This window comes from Cydia splendana, chromosome 1, assembly GCF_910591565.1.
Source record: "Cydia splendana chromosome 1, ilCydSple1.2, whole genome shotgun sequence".
NCBI lineage: Eukaryota > Metazoa > Arthropoda > Insecta > Lepidoptera > Tortricidae > Cydia > Cydia splendana.
The window spans coordinates 20,717,712-20,739,344 of record NC_085960.1 but is presented as its reverse complement, the minus strand read 5'-3'; the positions used below and the strand labels follow the sequence as shown (position 1 = coordinate 20,739,344).

Here is a 21,633-nt window from a genome sequence, read left to right as displayed (position 1 = left end):
GCAACTGGTAAACATTAAATGATATTTCGTACATAAGTTCCGAACTCATTGGTACGAGCCGGGGTTTGAACCCGCGACCTCCGGATTGAAACTCTTACCGCTAGGCCAGGCCACGAGCGCTTTTTTTTTAACTTAAATAAAACGAATGGACATAAACTGGTTAGTTTAAGAAACCTTAATGCAGGTTGCCCAAAGCCACCCTCCCCACCATGTTATTTATTCAAGTGAAAATCTTGTCGTAGTATGTATCGGAATCAAGTGCCTACAATCATGATAACTGTAATAGGCAGATACAGGTAGGTACATAATGAAGTCCCAGTACTTAAAAGTTATACTTACATTGGTATATTTTTAAACTAAGTCTCACTCAATTTTATTGGTGCAAAATTGTTATACATATACCTATATACGTACCTATATTAAAATTTTGCGCAATAAACACGATACTTCCAATATTATTTGTTGAACAAAGTAAATACAATTTTACAAAGATAAGTAGTACTAGTTAAATATTCATCCACCTACATCCAATCTGTCTACGTCTCGATTTATATACCTACCTATCTATGTTTCTGTGGTGAACTCAGCACGCAAGTTTCGAACTTTTCTGAATTCTATTTAGCCGAAGTTTAGTAATAAATACTCCAAAAGCCACGAAATATTAATTTTTAAATAAGATTGTATTGTCTGAAGTAAACACCGTCAATTTAGTAGGTAATAAATTGTGTGTCAGATGCTCTAGTATATTTTTACAGAATGTACTTCATTATACTAGTTACCTACATAATAATTACATGTAGGTATATTATAGTCCGACAAGAAATTGTAGAAAATTAGCGAGGGCCCATTTCCTACGTACTAACTGTCACATTTTTGACGTAAAATGTTTAAACATGGCAACAATTTCAGTATGAATTTTATTTAGTTCCATTTTATTTAATTTCTACTAATATACTAGTAGTTCGCCCCGAACTGAGAACTCGCGGTTTGCCAATAATTATATAGAGCAATTGACTTTTTTGCACCTACTTACTCGTATAGTTCGACATAAAATAGTAGAAAATAATTTTCAAGAAAAAAAACCGACTTCTATGATGCACTATTTAGAAAAGGAGGTAAACCACCCACTTTTCTAGTAGGTAGCATTTCGTTTCTGTAAGGGTCGCAGTTTTAGCCTCACGAACCTACTTCTCTCATAGCAGTTCGGTTCTGTGAGGATTGCAGTTCGAACCTAACCAAAACCACTTTTCTAGTAGCATTTCGTTTCTGTAAGGCTCGCAGTTCTAAACTAACCTAACCCACTTTTTTTCGGTTCTGTGAGGATCGCAGTTCCAACCCCACTTTTTTTCGGTTCTGTGAGGATCGCAGTTCCAACCTAACCTAACCCACTTAACGGCGCGTGCGGTGCGGTGTACGGGGGTTTGAGCGGGAGGGGCTAGTAAGTTTGGCATCACTATACTTTATACCTACACTTTATGGTAGGTAATCATAGTGGTTTATTTAGCTTAGGTATCAGTAGTTTTCATGGTCAAGGTCCGAGTCCGGGTTCAAGTCCGGGTCCGGGTCCAGTTCCGGGTCCAGGACCAGGTCCAGGTCCAAGTCCAGGTCCAAGTCCGGGTTCAGGTCCAGATAAGAGCCCGGATCCGGGTCAGCTCTGGCAGGCGCGAAGGGTTATCGTCCCATAGAAAATTTTAATATCGCGCTCTTTTCTACTGACAAACGTGTTTGACCGACTATAGTATGGAAATTGTAGAGTTCCATTTTATTTTATTTCTACTATTTTATGTCCCACTATAGGCGGCAATGGATCAAAAATCGCGTGGAAATATTACAAGGTCTGTGGAGCCCTTAACTGATACTGTATCTGTGGTAAGCCGAAATATTTCCTGTCAAATGTCAAATACCTATATTATGTTTATTTTTATCTTGCTAATTATTTCAAAATGGTAAATTTAAAAACGATATTATAAAAGTGCAAGCCGATCGAGCACTTTCATTTGATACCAAACTCGACCATACTTTCTTGCAAAAAGATGACCAGAATAGCAAGACCCCTCACAAATAGCTTTTTAGCGTTCTAAGCTCTTCTAGCTCAATAACCCCTTGACCGAGCCTGCTCATAATTTAATGACTAAAATATAATGCCCTCGACTACACGTTTACCCAATTTCATATAAATTAGAACAAATTTACTTAAATTCTTGAGTATCAAACTATCCTCTGATAGTTCAGCTTAAAAACATCGAAATGCCGGGACGTGTCCCTAGCCAGCCGCGTGTCCCAAGTCGAATGTAAGAACTTCGTTCGCTTCGCTCGCTCGTTCGATAAGAACTTCGTTCGCTTCGCTCGCTCGTTCGATTATGTCGCACTATAAGGCAATTGCGTCAGTTTACCGTCCAGTGTCAGTTTCCGTCCAATTGACGGATTAGCAAATAGTACATTTCATTTTTAATTTGCTACTTGCGAAATAATTTTTATGTGGATAGATAAATTGTTTAGATATTAAGGATAAGGATTGCAATAAGTCCAAATTTGTGGAGCAATGAAGGTTTATATTCAAATTAGTCAAGTGAACGAAAACTAGAGCCGGATAAAACTAGCGCAATGACCCTATAAGCATTTTGAGTGAGACTTAGTTAAAATATAGTGTACACAACCTGCTACTGTATGAGCAAGATTTCCGCTGCACCTATTTAATTAGTAGGTACCTACTTTTTAGTTTTAATTTATAGCTTTAATTTTAGTCTATTATTGTAATGTAATGTAATGGGTTAATACCTGAATAAAGCCCATTTTTTATTATTAAAATAGTTAAATTTAAATTGACACTCACCGTAGCACTAAAGGCAGCGCCAATGAGTAGTCCAAGTCCTTCTGAGCAGACTCCAGTCAGAATGCCGATGAGAGAGAAAAGACAGAATCTCTTCCATTCAAGCAGCTGCCCTGACATTAGGTATGAGATGCCGAGGAATAGAATGCCAAATAACATCTGAAATTAAAAAAAAATATGACTATAACGAGGGGGGTGAGAGAAATATTGGAAAAGAGGGTATTAATTCACGACAGCCGCAGGCTGGAGTTAATTAAAGACTCGAGTTTGCAATATTCTTTACCCCCGGAAGTAGACACAATGTTTATCATCACTCATCAGCCATCACACTTGCGAAGAAAAAATTGAATTGTAAGCGAAATCATTCAAATACGGTATAAGGTGGCGGTGGCATTTGGGGCTATTCATAAATTACGTCATTTCAAATTAGGGGGGGGGGGGGGTCTGGACATCGGATGACGGTAGCATGAAGTAGGAGGAAATGGGGGCTTTTGAAGCATGACTTTTGGATGATTATAGGGGGGGGGGTCAAAAATCGTCAAAAATCGATGACGTAATTTATGGACAGCCCCTTTGTCAGATTAGGCATCGAAGGCCTCCGAAGACTCTGTAGTCACAGACCCATCCGGCATTCTGCCACGATTGAAAATTGTGTAAGTAGGGTAGTTTAGCCGGTTGTCGGCCAGTTAAGCAAAATTTCGAATTCAAATGTATTTTATGAACAATATATTCGACCAATCTTGGTCATTTTGTGATTTTTAGACTAAAAATATAATACACTTACCATGTTTGTATCAAAATCCGTTATTAATTACAACGTTTTGTTTATATAATTAAAAATATGAAAAAGTAGCAATTTAGCTGGTTCTCGGACACTTTTTTTGGTTCTCGGCCGCTTGTTAACTAGTTGTCGGCCGCTGTTATTTATGTTTTTAAATGACTCTTATTACACTATCAATAGGAATTATTTTTGAATAAAACAACAAATATTCAATGGTACAATGTATTACATTAAGGAACGTTAATGGGAACTTTTATGGTACCTACATCTCGTAAAGAGTTTTCCAAAACATACCTACTCAAAAATATTAAAATAAGACATTTTGTAGCCTAACTAGCAGCGTGCGTAAGTCCGGAGGTTTTTATGGGTCGGTAACACCCTTGAAGTTACAGGCATCCATAGGCTACGGTAGCTACTTATCACCAGTAATATTTACCATTCTCTTTTCGGTGAAGGAAAATTTCGTGAAGAAATCGAATTAATTCCAATAGACACATAGGTGGAAGGTCAGATGGCAGTCATTTTCGTAAAAACTATTAGGCTCCTATGAGTCGTGACAACGCTAGGAAGATCATGAAGACGTTAAACATAGCCACAACCGAATACAGAACCTCCTCCTTCTATGAAATGGAAGTCGGTTAAAAATAACGAAAATTCTTCGTCGCTGATAGTCAAAAACTTCTTTTTGAAGCATCTTGTTAATATAAAAATAGTGTAAACATTATTTACTTACAAGGGCCGAAAACAAAATAAATTTTACTTGTTTCTCGGCCGTCATAAGTTAGCTAGGCCGAAAACTAACTTTTTATAATCCTGTTCTTGGCCGCCAAATACAAAAGATTTTAAAGCAGATTTTAACCAATTATTTGTTAATAAGCATGCGGCCGAGAACTAACTACATGAATTACTTGGATACAAATAAGTATTATTTGAAATATTTATTTTGTTGGCTGTCTTTTAATAGGAAAGATTAACAAATTAAAAATTACGTGCCTCAATCCTGTTCTCGGCCGGGCGGCCGAGAACTAAATATCTTTACGAAATTGCATTTAGTTACCCGACCATCAAATTTAATTGACTTATATAAAAAAAATCGTACATTTAAATCATAATAACATAAATTCAACTTATCCACAATGCACATTAACATCAATAATGGCCTCAAGCCCACGAAAACAATATTTTTACTTACCTTGAAAAAATATTGAATCACAATTTTTTTTACAAATTTGTCCAACATCCACACTTGCTAAATTGCTTTGGTGCACTGACGAGCCAATCAAAACGTTATCAAGCTAACAAATTTAGGATATGTCAATGTCAACTTAATTTATCCGACTACCCTCATTTTTTCAATAAATACGGTAAAGTTGTCATGTTATTACAGTTTTACTACGTTGTGGCCGAGAACCGGAGGTGGCCGGTAAACCGGCTAAACTACCCTACCTATAGTTTGTCAAAGGACTGGCTCATTTCAATCATAGACAGAAATAATCATACTATCTTTGTCACTACACTAGTTACACTAGTAAGTAAAGTAGTGAAATATTAATGTAAGGTCTAATTTACATACTACAGGTTTACGAAGAAAAATGTTATTGTATTAAACTGTTACCGAAATCCAGATTCGATGGAATACATCACCTTATATCGGAGGCTGTCTAGTCTAATAACCAATCCATACCGATTTCAAAGCCAGGCCATTGCATAGCCAGATTTCAAGGAACCTGAACCTATGTTGGTAGCTATTCTGAGGCACTTAAGTTGATGAAGGAATTTGAAACCTATGCTATGCGGGACTGTATAGAGACAAGCCAAGCTCTTTGAATAAGCAGACAAACATTACATTAGTCAAGTTGTTAGGGATTTGTTCATTACCGTACGTAGAACGTAGTAACACACACTATGAGTACCAACTTGCCTATGATATCAATTCAGAGTCCTAATAGTTATCCAAAACGGATCACGGGTTTCGAAATCGGTGAACATATTATATTTAAAAAAAAACCCACAACCGAATACAGAAGGAGGAGGTTTCTGCTTGGAATTGAAGTAGGATTAAAAAGATATGTGTACCTATAAAGTGGAGTGAAATATAAAAAACCGGCCAAGTGCGAGTCGGACTCGCGCACGAAGGGTTCCGTACCATTACGCAAAAAATCACGTTTGTTATATGGGAACGCCTCTTAAATATTTATTTTATTCTGTTTTTAGTATTTGATGTTATAGCAGCAACAGAAATACATTATCTGTGAAAATTTCAATTGTCTAGCTATCACGGTTCATGAGATACAGCCTGGTGACAGACAGACGGACAGTGGGGTCCCGTTTTTACCCTTTGTGTACGGAACTCTAAAAAGACCATTCAAAGAACTTGGCTGTGTTTTCTCGTTTGTTTTTGAAATCGCATTTACGAGGAATGAGTTTAGGTGGAATAGATTACAAGCTTCGTTAAACATTGATATTGTGAATACGACGGCTGTAGGCTACGGGTGGGCAAACTTATTCAGATATTACATTAAACCCCCTTTGAAATATAAGTTTGAATTTCGTCTTAAACGTTCGGAATTTTCACTCCTTAGATATATTGAATCATTCGGGTCGACGATTTACTAAAGGATGAGTAAATTTTTTTTTGGGTTGCCTACCCAAGACTGAAAAAAAATGTTTTTGTTCCTTATACTTAGTTTCGTCCGTCTCCGTATCTCACAGCCATTTTACTCGGAAACTATAGGTAAGATTAAAATGATTGGAATTGGATTAATACACTTATAGTGTATTTATTTTTAACCTACAGTAAAAAATATTTTAATGCGAGGCACTCTATTCATATAGATAACTACATATGTCTTTTTTTTCAACATCGTATACGTCGTACTCTACGTAATACGTCGTTAAAATTTCTTTTAAGATTAGTTAATTTTTAGGGTTCCGTACCTAAAGGGTAAAACGGGACCATATTACTAAGACTCCGCTGTCCGTCCGTCCGTCCGTCCATCCGTCCGTCCGTCCGTCTGTCACCAGGCTGTATCTCATGATCTGTGATAGCTAGGCAGCTGAAATTTTCACAGATGATGTATTTCTGTTGCCGCTATAACAACAAATACTAAAAACAGAATAAAATAAAGATTTAAGTGGGGCTCCCATACAACAAACGTGATTTTTGACCGAAGTCAAGCAACGTCGGGCGGGGTCAGTACTTGGATGGGTGACCATTTTTATAGATAATGGTACGGAACCCTTCGTGTGTGTGCGAGTCCGACTAGCACTTGGCCGGTTTTTTTTTAATTATTCCCGTCGACATGTAGGTAAAAAAAAGCTTAATATTTGAGTTTTCTCCAACAACTTTTCTTCGTAATACATAAATGGATAACAGGATGTAGGTAAATGCCGCGAAGTTACACTTTTTTGTGGGTTTCGTATCGGGTGAAAGGTAGGTACTCCCTCTCCATTATTCGTGATTAAGTACACTTGTTTTAAGTACTTGGTATTGATTAATCCAAGGTATAGGTTAGTTAAATACAAGATGTCAATGGATTTGGCCAGAAAACATTTACTCTTATTTCTTTTTTAATTGCTCGCTTTGTCCAAGCCACGCTATTTTATGCTTTGAAACTACAAGTTAGGTACATAACCGAACGGTAATTAACACCAACACTCGGTTATATATTGATAGAAAATGTCATGACCATAATGATGTTGTGTTTAATTTTCCATTGTTAATGGTGTTTTACTATAAGTTATCAAGAAAAAACCGGGCAAGTGCGAGTCGGACTCGCGCACGAAGGGTTCCGTACCATAATGCAAAAAAAAAAAACGAAAAAGAAGCAAAAAAAAAAACGGTCACCCATCCAAGTACTGACCACTCCCGACGTTGCTTAACTTTGGTCAAAAATCACGTTTGTTGTATGGGAGCCCCATTTAAATCTTTATTTTATTCTGTTTTTAGTATTTGTTGTTATAGCGGCAACAGAAATACATCATCTGTGAAAATTTCAACTGTCTAGCTATCACGGTTCGTGAGATACAGCCTGGTGACAGACGGACGGACGGACGGACGGACGGACGGACAGCGAAGTCTTAGTAATAGGGTCCCGTTTTACCCTTTGGGTACGGAACCCTAAAAACTAATCAGTGTGACGCTCGTAGGTACTTACAGTCAGAAAAGTTCGAGTTAAAAGTAAAAATAATGTCTCGTTTATCATCCCTTGTTTAAAAACAGAAAGCGAAAATAATAGGTATTATTAGGTACCTATAAGCGAAATGCTTCCTAACCGAGAGCCCGCTTGTATTCGATAAGTGTCTCTTGAAACTCGAGGCTGTTTTTCTAAAGCCTCGGTCTCCGGTTGCTGGTGCTGTCTTATAAAATGTGACGCTGTATAGTTGAAGTAATATTATTATTTGCACCAATGAACGTTATCGCTCATGGCTCTTTTACAATAGGGTAATAAAATCATTAAGAACCACCCACACTACCGTCTTGTGATTTTAGTCAACTCTATGGCTGCTGCTCGACGCAACGACGTTGGCCCAACGCGCTTCCTAGACTTTTCTTAAAGTAAGTATACTTGAGCTAAAAAATCTTAGTCCGACTTACTTTTTCCATTTTAATTTACAAGTTTTCCTAGTTTACCAACTTTTCCATTTATATTCTGGTAAATAAAATAAAATATTAAATCTAAAAAACCATGCGTCAAAATGATCCTGATTAAACGGTAGATAGGTAAACAGTTTATTTATTTACATACCTACTAAAGTAAGGTATACGTACTGTATGCTCGACGTGGTCCCAGTGCGTGTCATCTTGAAACGTAAGTCATTGTCAATAGAGATGACAGCAAGATGTCATCTATTGGGCATTAGCATGTACGAGTACCTACTAGTACGTTTACCTTATCTGTATTAATCCAGACGCACAAAGTATTGTAACTTGTTCTTATGCTACGTCAACTACGCCTACTCAGCGTACGGTATCAACCATACCAACCATAGGTCTTATTAGCATTCGAAACACTAAACAAACTTGACGATGAAGGATATAGGTAGCTACCAAATGATTACCTATATGGTTAAAATTCGGATTTTTTACTGTATTTCAGCGTTTGGCTCGGTATTTATATTTATCCGGCCGGTAAAAGCATTAAGTAGCCCTTTAGCTAATTTGGCCCGGGGTTCAAATGTTTCACAAATCAACGCAGAATTCTAATTACAATTACCATACAATTTGCATAGACGATAACAGAGATATTTTACACTTAATTAAGGGTCTAAAAGATACGTTTTTATTAGGGATGTACCGACTAGTCGCCGACTAGTCGGGAAAGCCGACTATCCGGCCACATTTGTAGTCGGCGATTAGTCGGCGACTAGTCGGCAAAAATGGCCGATTAGTCGGCATTTTATTAGTGAAAGAAAACAGAAAAAAAAGAAATCAACAGTCAATATTTGCCATATGTTTTTTACCAAAATACCTATTTAGGGTGCAGACGAAAACTTTTGTTAATATAATTGACCGTTTGGTCGTTATCGTATGTTGGTGGGCTGGTGTTTTCCTCTACAGGTCGATCTCAACTGATTCTCGTGTAATTTCATGGCCAAGTTCTATAGTTAAATGATTTTATTATTATTCCGTTTTTGTTTTTTTTTTTGTAAATGGTGGAGCCATGGGGAACTGTTAATTTTATTGCAAAATTTAGAGACTTATAAACAGGGCACGTTGCTCGTAAAGACGCTGACCACAGGGGATAGGTTGTTAACTGGCGACTACGTACGGGAAATAGAACCTTGGAAATACCTCCTACAAGTTGTACTGACGGTTTGCGCAGGATCGCAAAATAAAAGAAAGACAGAAATTGAACGAGGATTCTTGTGATACGAGTAGGTCTTTGAACCAGTAGAGAACACCTTTTAGCCAAGCTAATATGATGATTAGCGCAACCAAAGGAGCAAAACTATTGGTTTTCACCTGAAATTATACGAAATTAATGATCTGGCCGACTAGTCGGCCGACTAATCGGCCATTCGAGCGCCGATTAGTCGGCTAGTCGGCTAGTCGGCCAAATCAATAGTCAACATCACTAGTTTTTATACATAATTTAGGGCCAAAATAAATTTAAAACGTAAAAAAATATACCTAAACAAATGTATTTATGTATTAATGCAGACTTACCTAATGTAAGACCTCGCGTGATTTGTATAGGTATAGGAATAATATTATGAAAGACTACTAAACACATTAGCTACCCAAGCAACACAGACTTACCTACTAAGATGCCAGCGATGTAGATTGTAGAAGCCATACCTAAGGGTTACTTTGTAGTTTAGTATATAATATTTCCTATTTATGAAATTTTCGCTCTTCGGAGTTAGGTACCCCAACGCACGAAACGCACCTCATATTTTTGACAATAATAGGTGAATATTACGCGAAACTCTGCGTAGGGCGCGCCACTACCACAATCCATCATAGATTAGTATATGTTATTACTTACACAGAACAAACATTTTATTCCTTTAGTTTGTACCTCATAAAGTAGGTAAGCTAGTCTCCCTTTACGAATAGTTAAATAGATCTGTCTTTTGAGCCTGGTAATCACTGAAACAGGTGGCTACTCTGAGTACTCTGGCTTTTCGCTTCAAATGTTTATTTTGTTGCAGGACTTGCTCTACCGGACGTAGCGAACCTACCTACAATCTACAATTTACATGTTTCTACCTACAGGTACGTAAGTAGTCATCCATACTAGTATTTACTACTACTAATAATAATTTACTAATATGACGGTGACGACGACGGTGTTAACATTGTTATGGCAGGTGTCCGGACCTCTTTTACAATAGCCCAGTCTCATTGTCCACTCAAACATCAATCCATAGACCGGTATACTGTTCACTTTTTCTACAATAGTCCCAATGCCTGCTGCGACCGGTTCATGGGTGTCTATTGTTGCGCCTGTGAACGGGTTCCAGCAGGCGTTCTACTCGTACATGACATTAAAGCTCTCCAAAGGGCCTCTACGTGTTGGATCTATATCCCCACGCAAGCCTATCAAAAGACCGGGATTTATAGGCCCGTGAAATCTAGGGATATACTTATTATAAATTCATCAAGCCTACATAATAATCATAATCCATCATAATACCTACTTACCAAATTTAAAGGTACGCTACGTAGGAAATAAAATTAATATTAATTTATAAGTATAGTTGTTGCCCGGGACTTATCATTCGCTGTTGATGGTAATTAAACATAATGCTGCAAAACATAGCAGTTGGGTTAATAATTTGACAGCACGTAACATTTATCTCTCACATTGGCTTTCTACGAATTTTTAAGTATCTCACTCAAAAAAATATTTATTCTCGATACAATAATTCAATCTCCTCTGAAGTCTTTCAACCCACTTAGAGGAAGCAATATAACGCCTTATCACGAAGTTTGAAGTCTCTCATTTGAAAATTTACCCCAATGGGGTTAACAAGGGGTGGAATAATATTTTTCAAATGGGTAGGAAAAATATTTAAATTTTTAAATATAACTTGTATCAGATGAAAACTATCATTCCCTTTTTTCACCCTTTAGGGATGGAATTTTAGGGGTTAGTGTGCATGTTCAGACATTATTGAGAAACTTGGCCGCTCGGCGCTCTGATATAGGTATATCTGATGGCGTCTGTATTAAGATATATTAGACATAATTTAAACTGCAATAACCGAGTGATGTATATTTCGAGGCAAGCGTAAAAGTTTGAAAGAAGACAGTTTTTAATAGATCTCAAGGCTACACAATGCGCACGCAGCTCATAATATAATATGAAGTATTTTTGTCTCCTGCTATTTTCTGCATGTTTATGTTTTCTCGCTGCAAATTAAAAGCAGATATACCTACGTGTAGAAGTGTATTTTATGTCTTTTTTAAATCAGGTCACGTAATTTGTTTTCCCTGAGCAAGTATTTACTAGAATTGTGTTTAAAGTCGACAATTTACAAAGAAGGTTCCATTTATAAAAAAAACAGCTTTTTCTTAAGCGTCTTCCGCGTGACTCGAGTTCTACTTTACCGTTGGGAACATCGAGGGTATTTTATTTATAGAACATCTTCGTAGTCAGATAAATACAAAGTTTTCTTTATTCTCACTTCTCTGATTGAAAAAAAGCAGTCTAATACGAGTTTGACCTACATTTGCCAAGTCTTCTTTTAATGTTTGTCAATATACCGAAACATTTCTAATGAATATTTTCTACATGGAAAGACTCGCAAACTCCATTATTGTTAACTGTGCTTATCCCTGTATTTTCAATCAAACAATTGAAAATTATTGTATTTTTACAGAAAACATTGATTGAATTTTTTCTATCTTTTTGTCATGAATATTATATTATAATAAAAATTATACCTACCTATAGGCAACCACATAAACCCTCTATGATACGTACAAATACCGCAAATTACGACCAGCATGAAGATAAACTGTTTAATTAAAACAAATCAGTTATCATGTGCAAATGTTATTATTGCGTCATAATAACATCGGAATCGATTTTATAATGACATTCAAATTTCAAACAGCTCTGAAAAACAAAGCAATTTGATTTAACCTATATGCTAATGTCAGTCGCGATGACGTTTTATTCGTAATGAAATTTCAATTGCATTCGATACAATCTTGGATTACGCTGATGTTTCCCATATTGATCTATCTGAGGAGCTCAACAAACGAGCGTATTCAGAACATATGTATATGGTATATGTACGTTTTATATTTGGACTGCGCAAATTCGACCATGTGTCTAACTTTCGTTCGAAGCTCAAGTGGCTTCCTATTCGGCGTAGACGTAACCTTCATACTCTTTCTCTTCTTTATAGCATACTTTTTAATCTTCCAACTCCCCGCTATCTCAAAGACCGCTTTAGCTTTGTTCAGTCAATCAGATCTTCCCAAAATTATCTTCTTTAAGTCCCGTCATCTTCTTCTAAATTTTTTAACGATTCATTTATTTTACATTCCAGGCAGTTCGGTTGTGAAACTCATTACCTTCAAACTTAAGGCATGCTAAATCACTTCATATTTTTAAAATTCAAGTATAAGAATATTATTGTCAGTTGTTGTCCATTGTTCTAATAACTTCCTCTGTTTTCCTTGCACCATTTTTACATATGTCTCTGTTTGGCCCAATGGCTGACTGGTAGAGAATGCCATTACGCATTAAGTCCGCCATTTGTACATTATTTTTATGTTTTGTGCAATAAAATAAATTATTTATCACTTCCGTAATGTTCCCAAGTAACTCAAAAGTAGCTGAATATTGTTTGAATAATAGAGCATGCCGTACTGTAAGCTGAATAAGGTAGCTGTATATCGTCTGTATAAGCGCTATTACAGACGTTATACAGAAGGTTTGGGCGCAAAGTGGGCAGTGCCCACGCCGCTTACAACTGAATAACAGTAATGTAATAGCTGTATAAGTGTGTGCCCACACATTGGATCGCTGAATAACACTTGTATAGAGGCTGTCAAATGCTTCTATACCGCTTTTAAACCAAAGTTATCCAGCTTTGTATACAATGACTCAGTTAGTCACACGTTATGAAGCTTTTGGTTCAAAAGTGCATTTTTACAGAAAATATATTCAGATATTTGTGTGTTAAATCAATGATTTGTCTTCCATTTTAATTTGTGAACTCGTGTCAAAGTGTAGTTTCTGAAGTGAATACAAAATAAGGAGGACATCACCCATATATTGATTTGATGTTTACATAACATCAATTTCATTGCGCATGCGACTTTACTGTAAATATAATATATAGATACATTTTTACTACTCCACTTTTAAACTTGTAATTTTTTTGCGGTGTTTAGATGTTTTAGTGATAGAAAATGTACTTTAACAAGTTACGCTACGATGAAACTAGTTTTGTAAATGAATAAAAATGCGTTTTTCAGTTTATTTTAAATTCCTATTTAATTGTAGAGGTTAGAATATGAGCAACCGTAATGGCGTCCGACTGTGCTGAATATAAGCTGCTGCCACAGCTATTATTGTGCTAAATTTCTGAATAGACATTCACATTATTCGCGTTACTAAGCTACATGTTAGATAATAATGGTTTTAGAACAACAAGTTTTGAATAACATCAGTATAATAGTAATTGTTTTTTCAATCTTAAAGCCTATTAGGGTTCTATACACAAATGGTAAAAACCACATAGATCCTCACTAGTTTGATGAGAAACATTATAGGTATGTAACACGGGCAATATTCAATCCTATTTCCTACTAATATTATAAACGCGATATAATATTTAAGTTATATGATAAAATATGTAGTAGGTAAAGGTACACGCAAAGATGTACGACGTGAGTACGAACATGTATATAGTATGAGTATGGTATGGTTACGAGTATGGTATGAATATGAATATGGTATAGGTGCGAAGGTGCGGGTATATTAGTAGCGGGTATCACGGGTATGAGTACAAGTATAGTTTGGTATGGGCAGTATTGTTTAGGTATGAGTACGAGTATAGTGTGGGATGGGTATGAGTAGAACCACTTGAAACCTAAAAACAGTCTGTTCAAAATCGACAGGAGAATCGATTTCGCTATATTTTAATGGGGGTGATTATTTTATTTTTCACATACCCAGTCCAGTCTACAAGTATACCTTATACCTTACCTTATAGCATTTGACATCTTGTTTGCCAACTAGCAACAACCTTAAATGGCCATTGGTAAACCTTATCTCGTTGCAGTAAGGTATGCAAATGGTCAGTTAACAGTGTTTACGATGGTAGCTAGTAATTGTTTACGTAAAATAACCAATCGAAAAGAATTGTTAAGAAAACTAAACCTCGATTTTTTTAATAATGATTGGATTAAAGAATAAATATGCAAGATGCGTTCAAAATAAAATAATAACAAGCTCAAACTCAAGGCAATCAGGCTCAAGTAGCACCGTTGACCGTGTATAAAGCTACGGAACCCTCTCTACCGCGCACTTATTGATACTAAGCAGTAGTTTGAATAGCGCTTCTCATTGCGTTCATTTTTCAGCTATTAGCAAGAAACGATAGTACATGTGTACTAAAATTGCTATAACTTAAGTATTAGTGTTGTTTTAGTATTTATTATTCAGACGTTATGTCTATAAAAGCCATAATTAACCCATATATGCAGCTACTGAATAACAAATAAGAGGTGGATTTCATTACAGCTTCCAGTAATAGCGTCCACATTTATTCAAAAACTAGCATTAAAACAGAAACTGCAACCGCTTTTATACAGTTGAAAGTCTCCACCGACGCTTCTTTTCAGCATTCAGTAGCCACTATCACATTTTTCTTAATATTGTCTGCTTAATATCTCACAACACAGAATATATACAGCTAATTGCTGCTAATGCTGCTATTATGCAGCTTTTAGTAACCACAAATGCTTTAAGCTGAATAATGTCTGACTAACTGTGTAAGAAATATATTATTCAGCTTTAATGTGCAAACCCATACTATGCAGAATTTATTCAGCATTTATTGGTATATAGGCCCCACTAGGCCCACATATTTTTTTTATTCCGAATTTAGTAATTTCCACCGCTTATACACAAAATTTATGCAATCTTAATTTGAATAAGATGATAATTTTACTCTATTATCCTGCTTGTGTGTTACTTGGGTTATTTTCTGCCCTGTTCCTGTTTGCCTTAATTCCCTTTTAATTATTGTTGGCCGCATTGTGGTGTTTTATTTGTATTCGTATATATGATATTTATGTATGGTAGTGTATGTAGTTTATATTTTTTGCTATTTATGTTTGTGTATTGTGTATTCGGAATTTTTATTTCTCAACTTGTATCACTCACTGCATCACCTACTCACATTACTTGTTTTTTTTTGCCGTGTTTCCACTACTCTAAGGTTGTCTGGACTCTTCCAGCGGTCTCTACCGCTTATAGCGATAAGACCGCCTGTTGTCTACCATAGTTTAAGTTATGCTTAATTTTATATCATGTTCTTTTTCATATTGGTGAGCAATAAAGAATATTTGTATTGTGTTGTAATACAAATCTCGCATGTTACTTGATATCGAACGATATGGCAGTTGAGGCCCAATCTAGTTTGTCTTTGAATAAAAAAAAACCGGCTAAGTGCGAGTCAGACTCGCACACGGTGGGTTCCGTACCATTACACAAAACACGGCAAAAAATCACGTTTATTGTATGGGAGCCTCACGTAAATATTTATTTTATTCTCGAATTTAAACTGTTGTGAGACATACTAACATTGACTATAAAACAAGTGACTAAAAACAAGTGAGTATAAACCGTAAAATTATTCAATTATTTTATTCTGTTTTTAGTACTTATTTGTTGTTATCGCGGCAACAGAAATATTCGTACATCATCTGTGAAAATTACAACTGTCTAGCTATCACGGTTCATGAGATACAGCCTGGTGACATACAGACAGACGGACAGTGGAGTCTTAGTAATAGGGTCCCGTTTTTACCCTTTGGGTATGGAACCCCAAAAACTAACTAGCGCACCACTAATAACGGCTCAAAAATAACCCTGTAGGTAGAAGTGTGTTTAAAAAAAACCCTTTTTGGCAATGACTTAGTTAATTTTTTTGGGCAAATTTTTGCTAGAAATCTCACTAACCAAAACGCTGCACACAATCATAAAAGTCGAGCTAAAGTAGAAAACACAAACAAACGAACAATTAGATAGGTACTATGTTATTTTCAAAATAAATACGCACATAAATATACAACATTTTAAACTGTAGGTACAACAGAACCAAAGTAATATCAATGTATGATGTTATTTTAGGATCGCGTTAAATGATGGATATACAGTGTTCACAAACACGAAAACGCAATATCGCCAATATCAATCAGTTTCGCTGCCGGTCATTACCGTGATCCTCTACATTGGCTCTTTAGCCAAGAATGCCATGATAATATTATTGATGGACGAGGAGAGCGATGTGCCCTTCTCAACTATTAGTTGATGACTTATGACCTGAAAGAGATATCGGCACAGAAAAGAATACTAAACTTGTCCATTGTCTACCTGCCTGCAACACTGTGGTGTTTATGGAAATATAAATCATTTGCGATATTAATTAAGGAGATGTAATGCAGCACGACACGAATATCTACTAAAAAGGGTAGAGTCGGACCGAGATAAGTCTGCAACGATTTTGATATCACACACAGTGCAAGTGTTATTTTAAACGTCAAACTTCTATGAAATTATGACACATAAATAACACTGCGTGTGCTATCCAAATCGTTGCAGCCTTACCTCGGTCTAACTCTAAATGTGTTATTTTTTATGCCAACATAATAAATTTGATGGAAGAAAAGTTATATGTATGTGATAAAGATAAAAAATAGTTTATTCAAGTAGGCATATTACAATGCGCTTATGAACGTCAAATAAAGCTATACCGGCTCCAACCCTTCACCTCTGCCTCGAGAAGATTTAAATAGTGGGGGTATACTTACTAGCGACAATAACGCATGACGTGGTAAAAATATGCACTTTCTTTGACTATTATGAGCCGTAGCTCCATCTTGTTGGAAAATTAAGTTTTCTTGCTCCGCCGCGGTCGTCGAGTCGGAGAGCAGCAGATTTTCTAAATGAATGTTTTCCTACATGGATTGGTACAAATAGACCGATTAGATGGCCGGCCAGATCCCCGGACCTTACACCATTAGATTTCTTCTTTTGGGGATACGTGAAAGATATGCTATACAAAAAGCGATACGAGAACGTGGGCGAGTTGCAAACAGAATTTTGCCATATCACATCGAGTGTTCACCATAAAATGATAAGAAAATCAACAGGCAGCGGACTCATTAAAAGATTGGCGATTTGCGTAAGAAAAGAGGGATCACATTTTGAGCATTTAATTAATTAATTTACAAAAAAATACCCACTTAATTGACTACGGCAGTTTCATGTATGTTTTTAATTTGATTAAAGTGATTAATTTCACGTTGTTCCTTTCTTTTGAAATACAATGTTACTTAAGCAGAGTTATTATTATTCAGCTATTCTTTCGATTGGCATCATAAAAGTAGGATGATTTTTTTTTGACATTTAAGTCGGTTTGATTCCCAGACGAAGCAAGTAATTTTTAGAAAATCTATGAATGCAGAATTACTAACTTTTAAAAATAACATAAAGTCTTCTTTGAGTAAAATACACTATCTACGATATTTAAGGTACTTCCCCTTCATGTCCCATAAGTTTGGGACACCCTGTATAACATACTGTAACATTTACAATACTTGGTCTAGCAAATTATTAGAAAACGTTCATAAATTTCACAATCCACAGTTGACTTTCAACTGCTCTAAATTGAAAATGGCTGAATGGATTAGTACAAAATACATACCAAATTACTGTGAATATTCTTTGTATAATGTAAAAAATAATTAACCAGATATATCAAAAAATAAGAAAAGTACATCAAGTTGAAAAAGTATAATTTTTTGTTACATTAAACTGCAACTATTTTTAAAACAAACAAAAAACCCGACTGCTTAGGTACATATATTTTTGAAATGATCTTTTCACTAGCTTTTATTTTGTACCCATATTGCTATAGTAAAAAAAAAACAATCCCCCCCCCTCCATTTTTTTATTAGCAGGCGCCATTTTCAAAATTTATATAGCGTATGTCACTACCACAATTCTGACGAATTCAACCACACCTCATATGTCAAAAACTGTCCAGCCGCTTAGGCTGTAGGGCGTGCCAAATAAATGGACATATATACATACCCACGCTCGAAAAACATTACCCTCCTTCTGATGTAGTCAGGTAAAAATACTATTTTATACTATTTTGTTACTGGAAACATATTTTCAGCGCATTACACTGAATGCATCGATACCGTATTCACCCATATCCGAGACGACATGAACGAAAACTAACCTAAAGCCTGTGCTACCGCTCTACTACCTACTTTCTTGCATCGGGTTTTCTTTTGGCTCTCTAAGGTTGTCGCTTTGCTGTCAAATTGCATGTAATCTAAGTATATATACAATATCATTTATTATCCATCGTTTTCACGATTACTTAACACGTTTCCTGTCAATATATCTGTTTGGATAGGCACCAAAACAGATTTATCGGAGTGGAGTGAAGCGATCTCGAGAGTTAATAATGCATGGCCACACGTTTTATAGCCAACGCAAATTAATGTGTAGGATCTTATGAATTGATTGCTTCGAGCATCATGTGTACCTATAAGTGTAAACAATTGGAATAACATTATTTACTTAGTTATCCCTGTTCTGTTTATTTTGTTCACTACAGTATGTTGGTGATGCCAATGTGCTACTTATTTTGGTGCCTAGGTATTTATTAGACCGCACACGATAAAGCGACTAGCGAATAGCGATCGACTATTTTATAACCAGTTTATAACTGACTTCAGGATTTCAAAGGGCTGTTTTCAATTCGGTTGTATGTATTATTTTTGTTTTTTTTTGGGTTTCGTACCTCAAAAGGAAAAAACGGAACCCTTATAGGGTTCACTTTGTTGTCCGTCCGTGTGTCTGGTAAGACCCTTTATCTCGGGAACGCGTGGAGGCATCGAGTTGAAATTAAAACTCAGGTGAAAAAATCAAACTTCTAAATTTAACGTAAAAAAAGATACGGCCGTTTATGCCACAAAAAACGTATATTAAGATACTCTCAGGGGAATCAAAATTTATAGCGTAGGTACTTCCGTAATAGTAGTAGGGGAGCCCACGGTACTAAATCGGGATTTACTCGTGCGTCATACAGACCTATTGGAATCGAAATATTAGAAGATAAGAAGAAAAAAAGTTATATAAAGTTTTTTTCAGCAAGCCGGAAAGCGTCTACATTTTTTTTTTAATTTCGGGAGGTTGGTTGGGGGGTTAAAGAATCGTTAAGCAGTTTGTGGGTTTGGTCGTTTTTGTCCACGATAATTCTATATTTTTTCTATAACTTAATATGACACTTATTTGTAGGCATTTTCTTAATCTGACGAACACAAGTGTGACGCCTAATTTTTACATTGTAACCGTCAGATTAGGGAAATGCGTGCAAATAATTATCAGTTTTAGTAATAGCACAATTATAGCGTTAATTTGGACTAATATGACCAAATCCACAATCTGCTTAACAATTTGTTGAACCCCCCACCAACCAAGGGCTCAACATAGATGGCTAAAAGGGGTAAAGGTAGACTGCACGGGGTAGCAAGATATAATTCATATCTTAATCTGACGCGCTCGAGTAAACATAAAAATCCCCTCTTGGGCTCCCCTACCATTGCCAAGTAATATCGTCTTGAATTACTTAGAAGTACTTACAGTAAGTAAAAAAAAATGAAAATAATAATAATAATTTGTACGGAACCCTGGGTGGGCGAGTCTTACTCGCACTTGGACGTTTTTTTTGGTTTTTAATGTTCGTTAGGTACCTACGTTCATAACTAGGCTACTTATAATTGGTATGAGATAACTATACTATGGTTGTAAATAATATAAGTGGCATTTCAAACTACATACTTTGTGAAGTTGTTTTATTTTTATATTTTAAAGATTATTTCCATAATATGTTGATCGCTGTATCGCACTCATATTTTTACTAATGGTGGGCGGGCGGACAAATGCCTCAAAAAGGGTCGAGTTATCATTCAATGTTCAATACATAGGTATTAGGATTATACATAGGTACATAATGTAACTTACCATGGTAGGCAGGGAGGCGAATGTAAGCGCCGCGTAGTACGCCTTAAGGCTGTACCAGCGGTTGAAGTACTCTCTCCGGAGCATGCGCACTTCAGTGGGGACTGAAAAATTAAACCATTTTTTCACCTCTACTTCTAATAGGTCTGCCCTAAAATAAGGTAAGCAAACGTTTGAAAGCTAACTTGCTTGGAGCTTGTCTGATCGTCAGAGAGAGCACATTGCAGAGACGGAGCTTTATTATTTCCCCGTCCCAAGATCGTCTTAAGTGACTCAATACGCTCGTGAATCTATTATAGAATCTTTCACTTGCACGGGAATCAAAATAAGCACTCGAATAAATATTAAACTTTGCTCTCTTGTTGCAAAAATAACTATTTATTTTTGTGTAAAAACGTTTGTGTTATAATCTGTCGAAAATGTTTTTAAATGCATGTTCGTATACACTGCTCAAAAAGGATAGCCGTTAAGTAGGTAGTAGTAGGTTTTATGCAGCTTGTAAAACTTGTCGACGACTGTGTTTATACAAACTAATATATGCTCAGTAGGTATTTCCAATGAACTTACATATAAGTACAGGTATCATAATGTAAGTGTACATGAAGAATACAAGGCAGCTGAGGCAGAACTTGAAGTTGACGATGGGTGAGTCGCCGTCGTTGCCCACGAGGAAGAATATGCAGCCCACCAGCATGGCTGACAGCACATGGTGAAGCAGCTGGATCCAGAGGCCTGTCTGCACACAAAAAAACCCTTTTGATAACTGTTCAAACCAAATACCGTAAAATCAGGTAACTTTAGTCCACTACTTACAACTATGGTGGCTCCGTAGTAGGCCATAAGTCTAGGAAACCCATAGTGACTTGGGTAAAGATTATCTATGGCAAATTATTAACTAATAGCCATACTACCTGAGACTATATATAGTTTCTAAATTATTTAAGTAGATCACTAATTTTCGGACCCTCGAAGTGAGCACATCGACCACGCGTAATTAGCGTTAGCAGTGACACGGTCAAGTTAAAGTTTGTTTACGGCACATATTTCGAAATTCTTTATTTTTTATCAACTGCATCATTATGGAAGTTGTAAACAAAGGTAAGTATGTATTATTATTTTTTTTTATTAATAGCATGTTATTTATTTAATAAGATCGATTAGCTTGGGGTCTACATGACCTCTTAATGTTACCATGTTATTTCATACTAAGAGGTATTCACGGTAGCTTTCAAAATTGTCACATGTCAGTAATGATACTATATGCATCGTATTGCCCATAAAGCATA

General features: G+C 36.1%; 1 protein-coding gene across 1 annotated transcript in view; it reads right to left on the bottom strand.

Moving 5' to 3' along the window:
* The window catches only part of LOC134791666 (ATP-binding cassette subfamily G member 4-like), a 154,142-nt gene that overhangs the window by 2,471 nt on the left and 130,038 nt on the right, over positions 1-21,633 (bottom strand). Inside the window, exons 8-10 of the mRNA XM_063762753.1 lie at positions 20,915-21,083; positions 20,351-20,451; positions 2,834-2,989 (exon numbers count right to left, since the gene is read on the bottom strand). Of these exons, the coding sequence (XP_063618823.1) occupies positions 2,834-2,989; positions 20,351-20,451; positions 20,915-21,083 (426 nt within the window). The remainder of the gene's footprint in view (positions 1-2,833; positions 2,990-20,350; positions 20,452-20,914; positions 21,084-21,633) is intronic.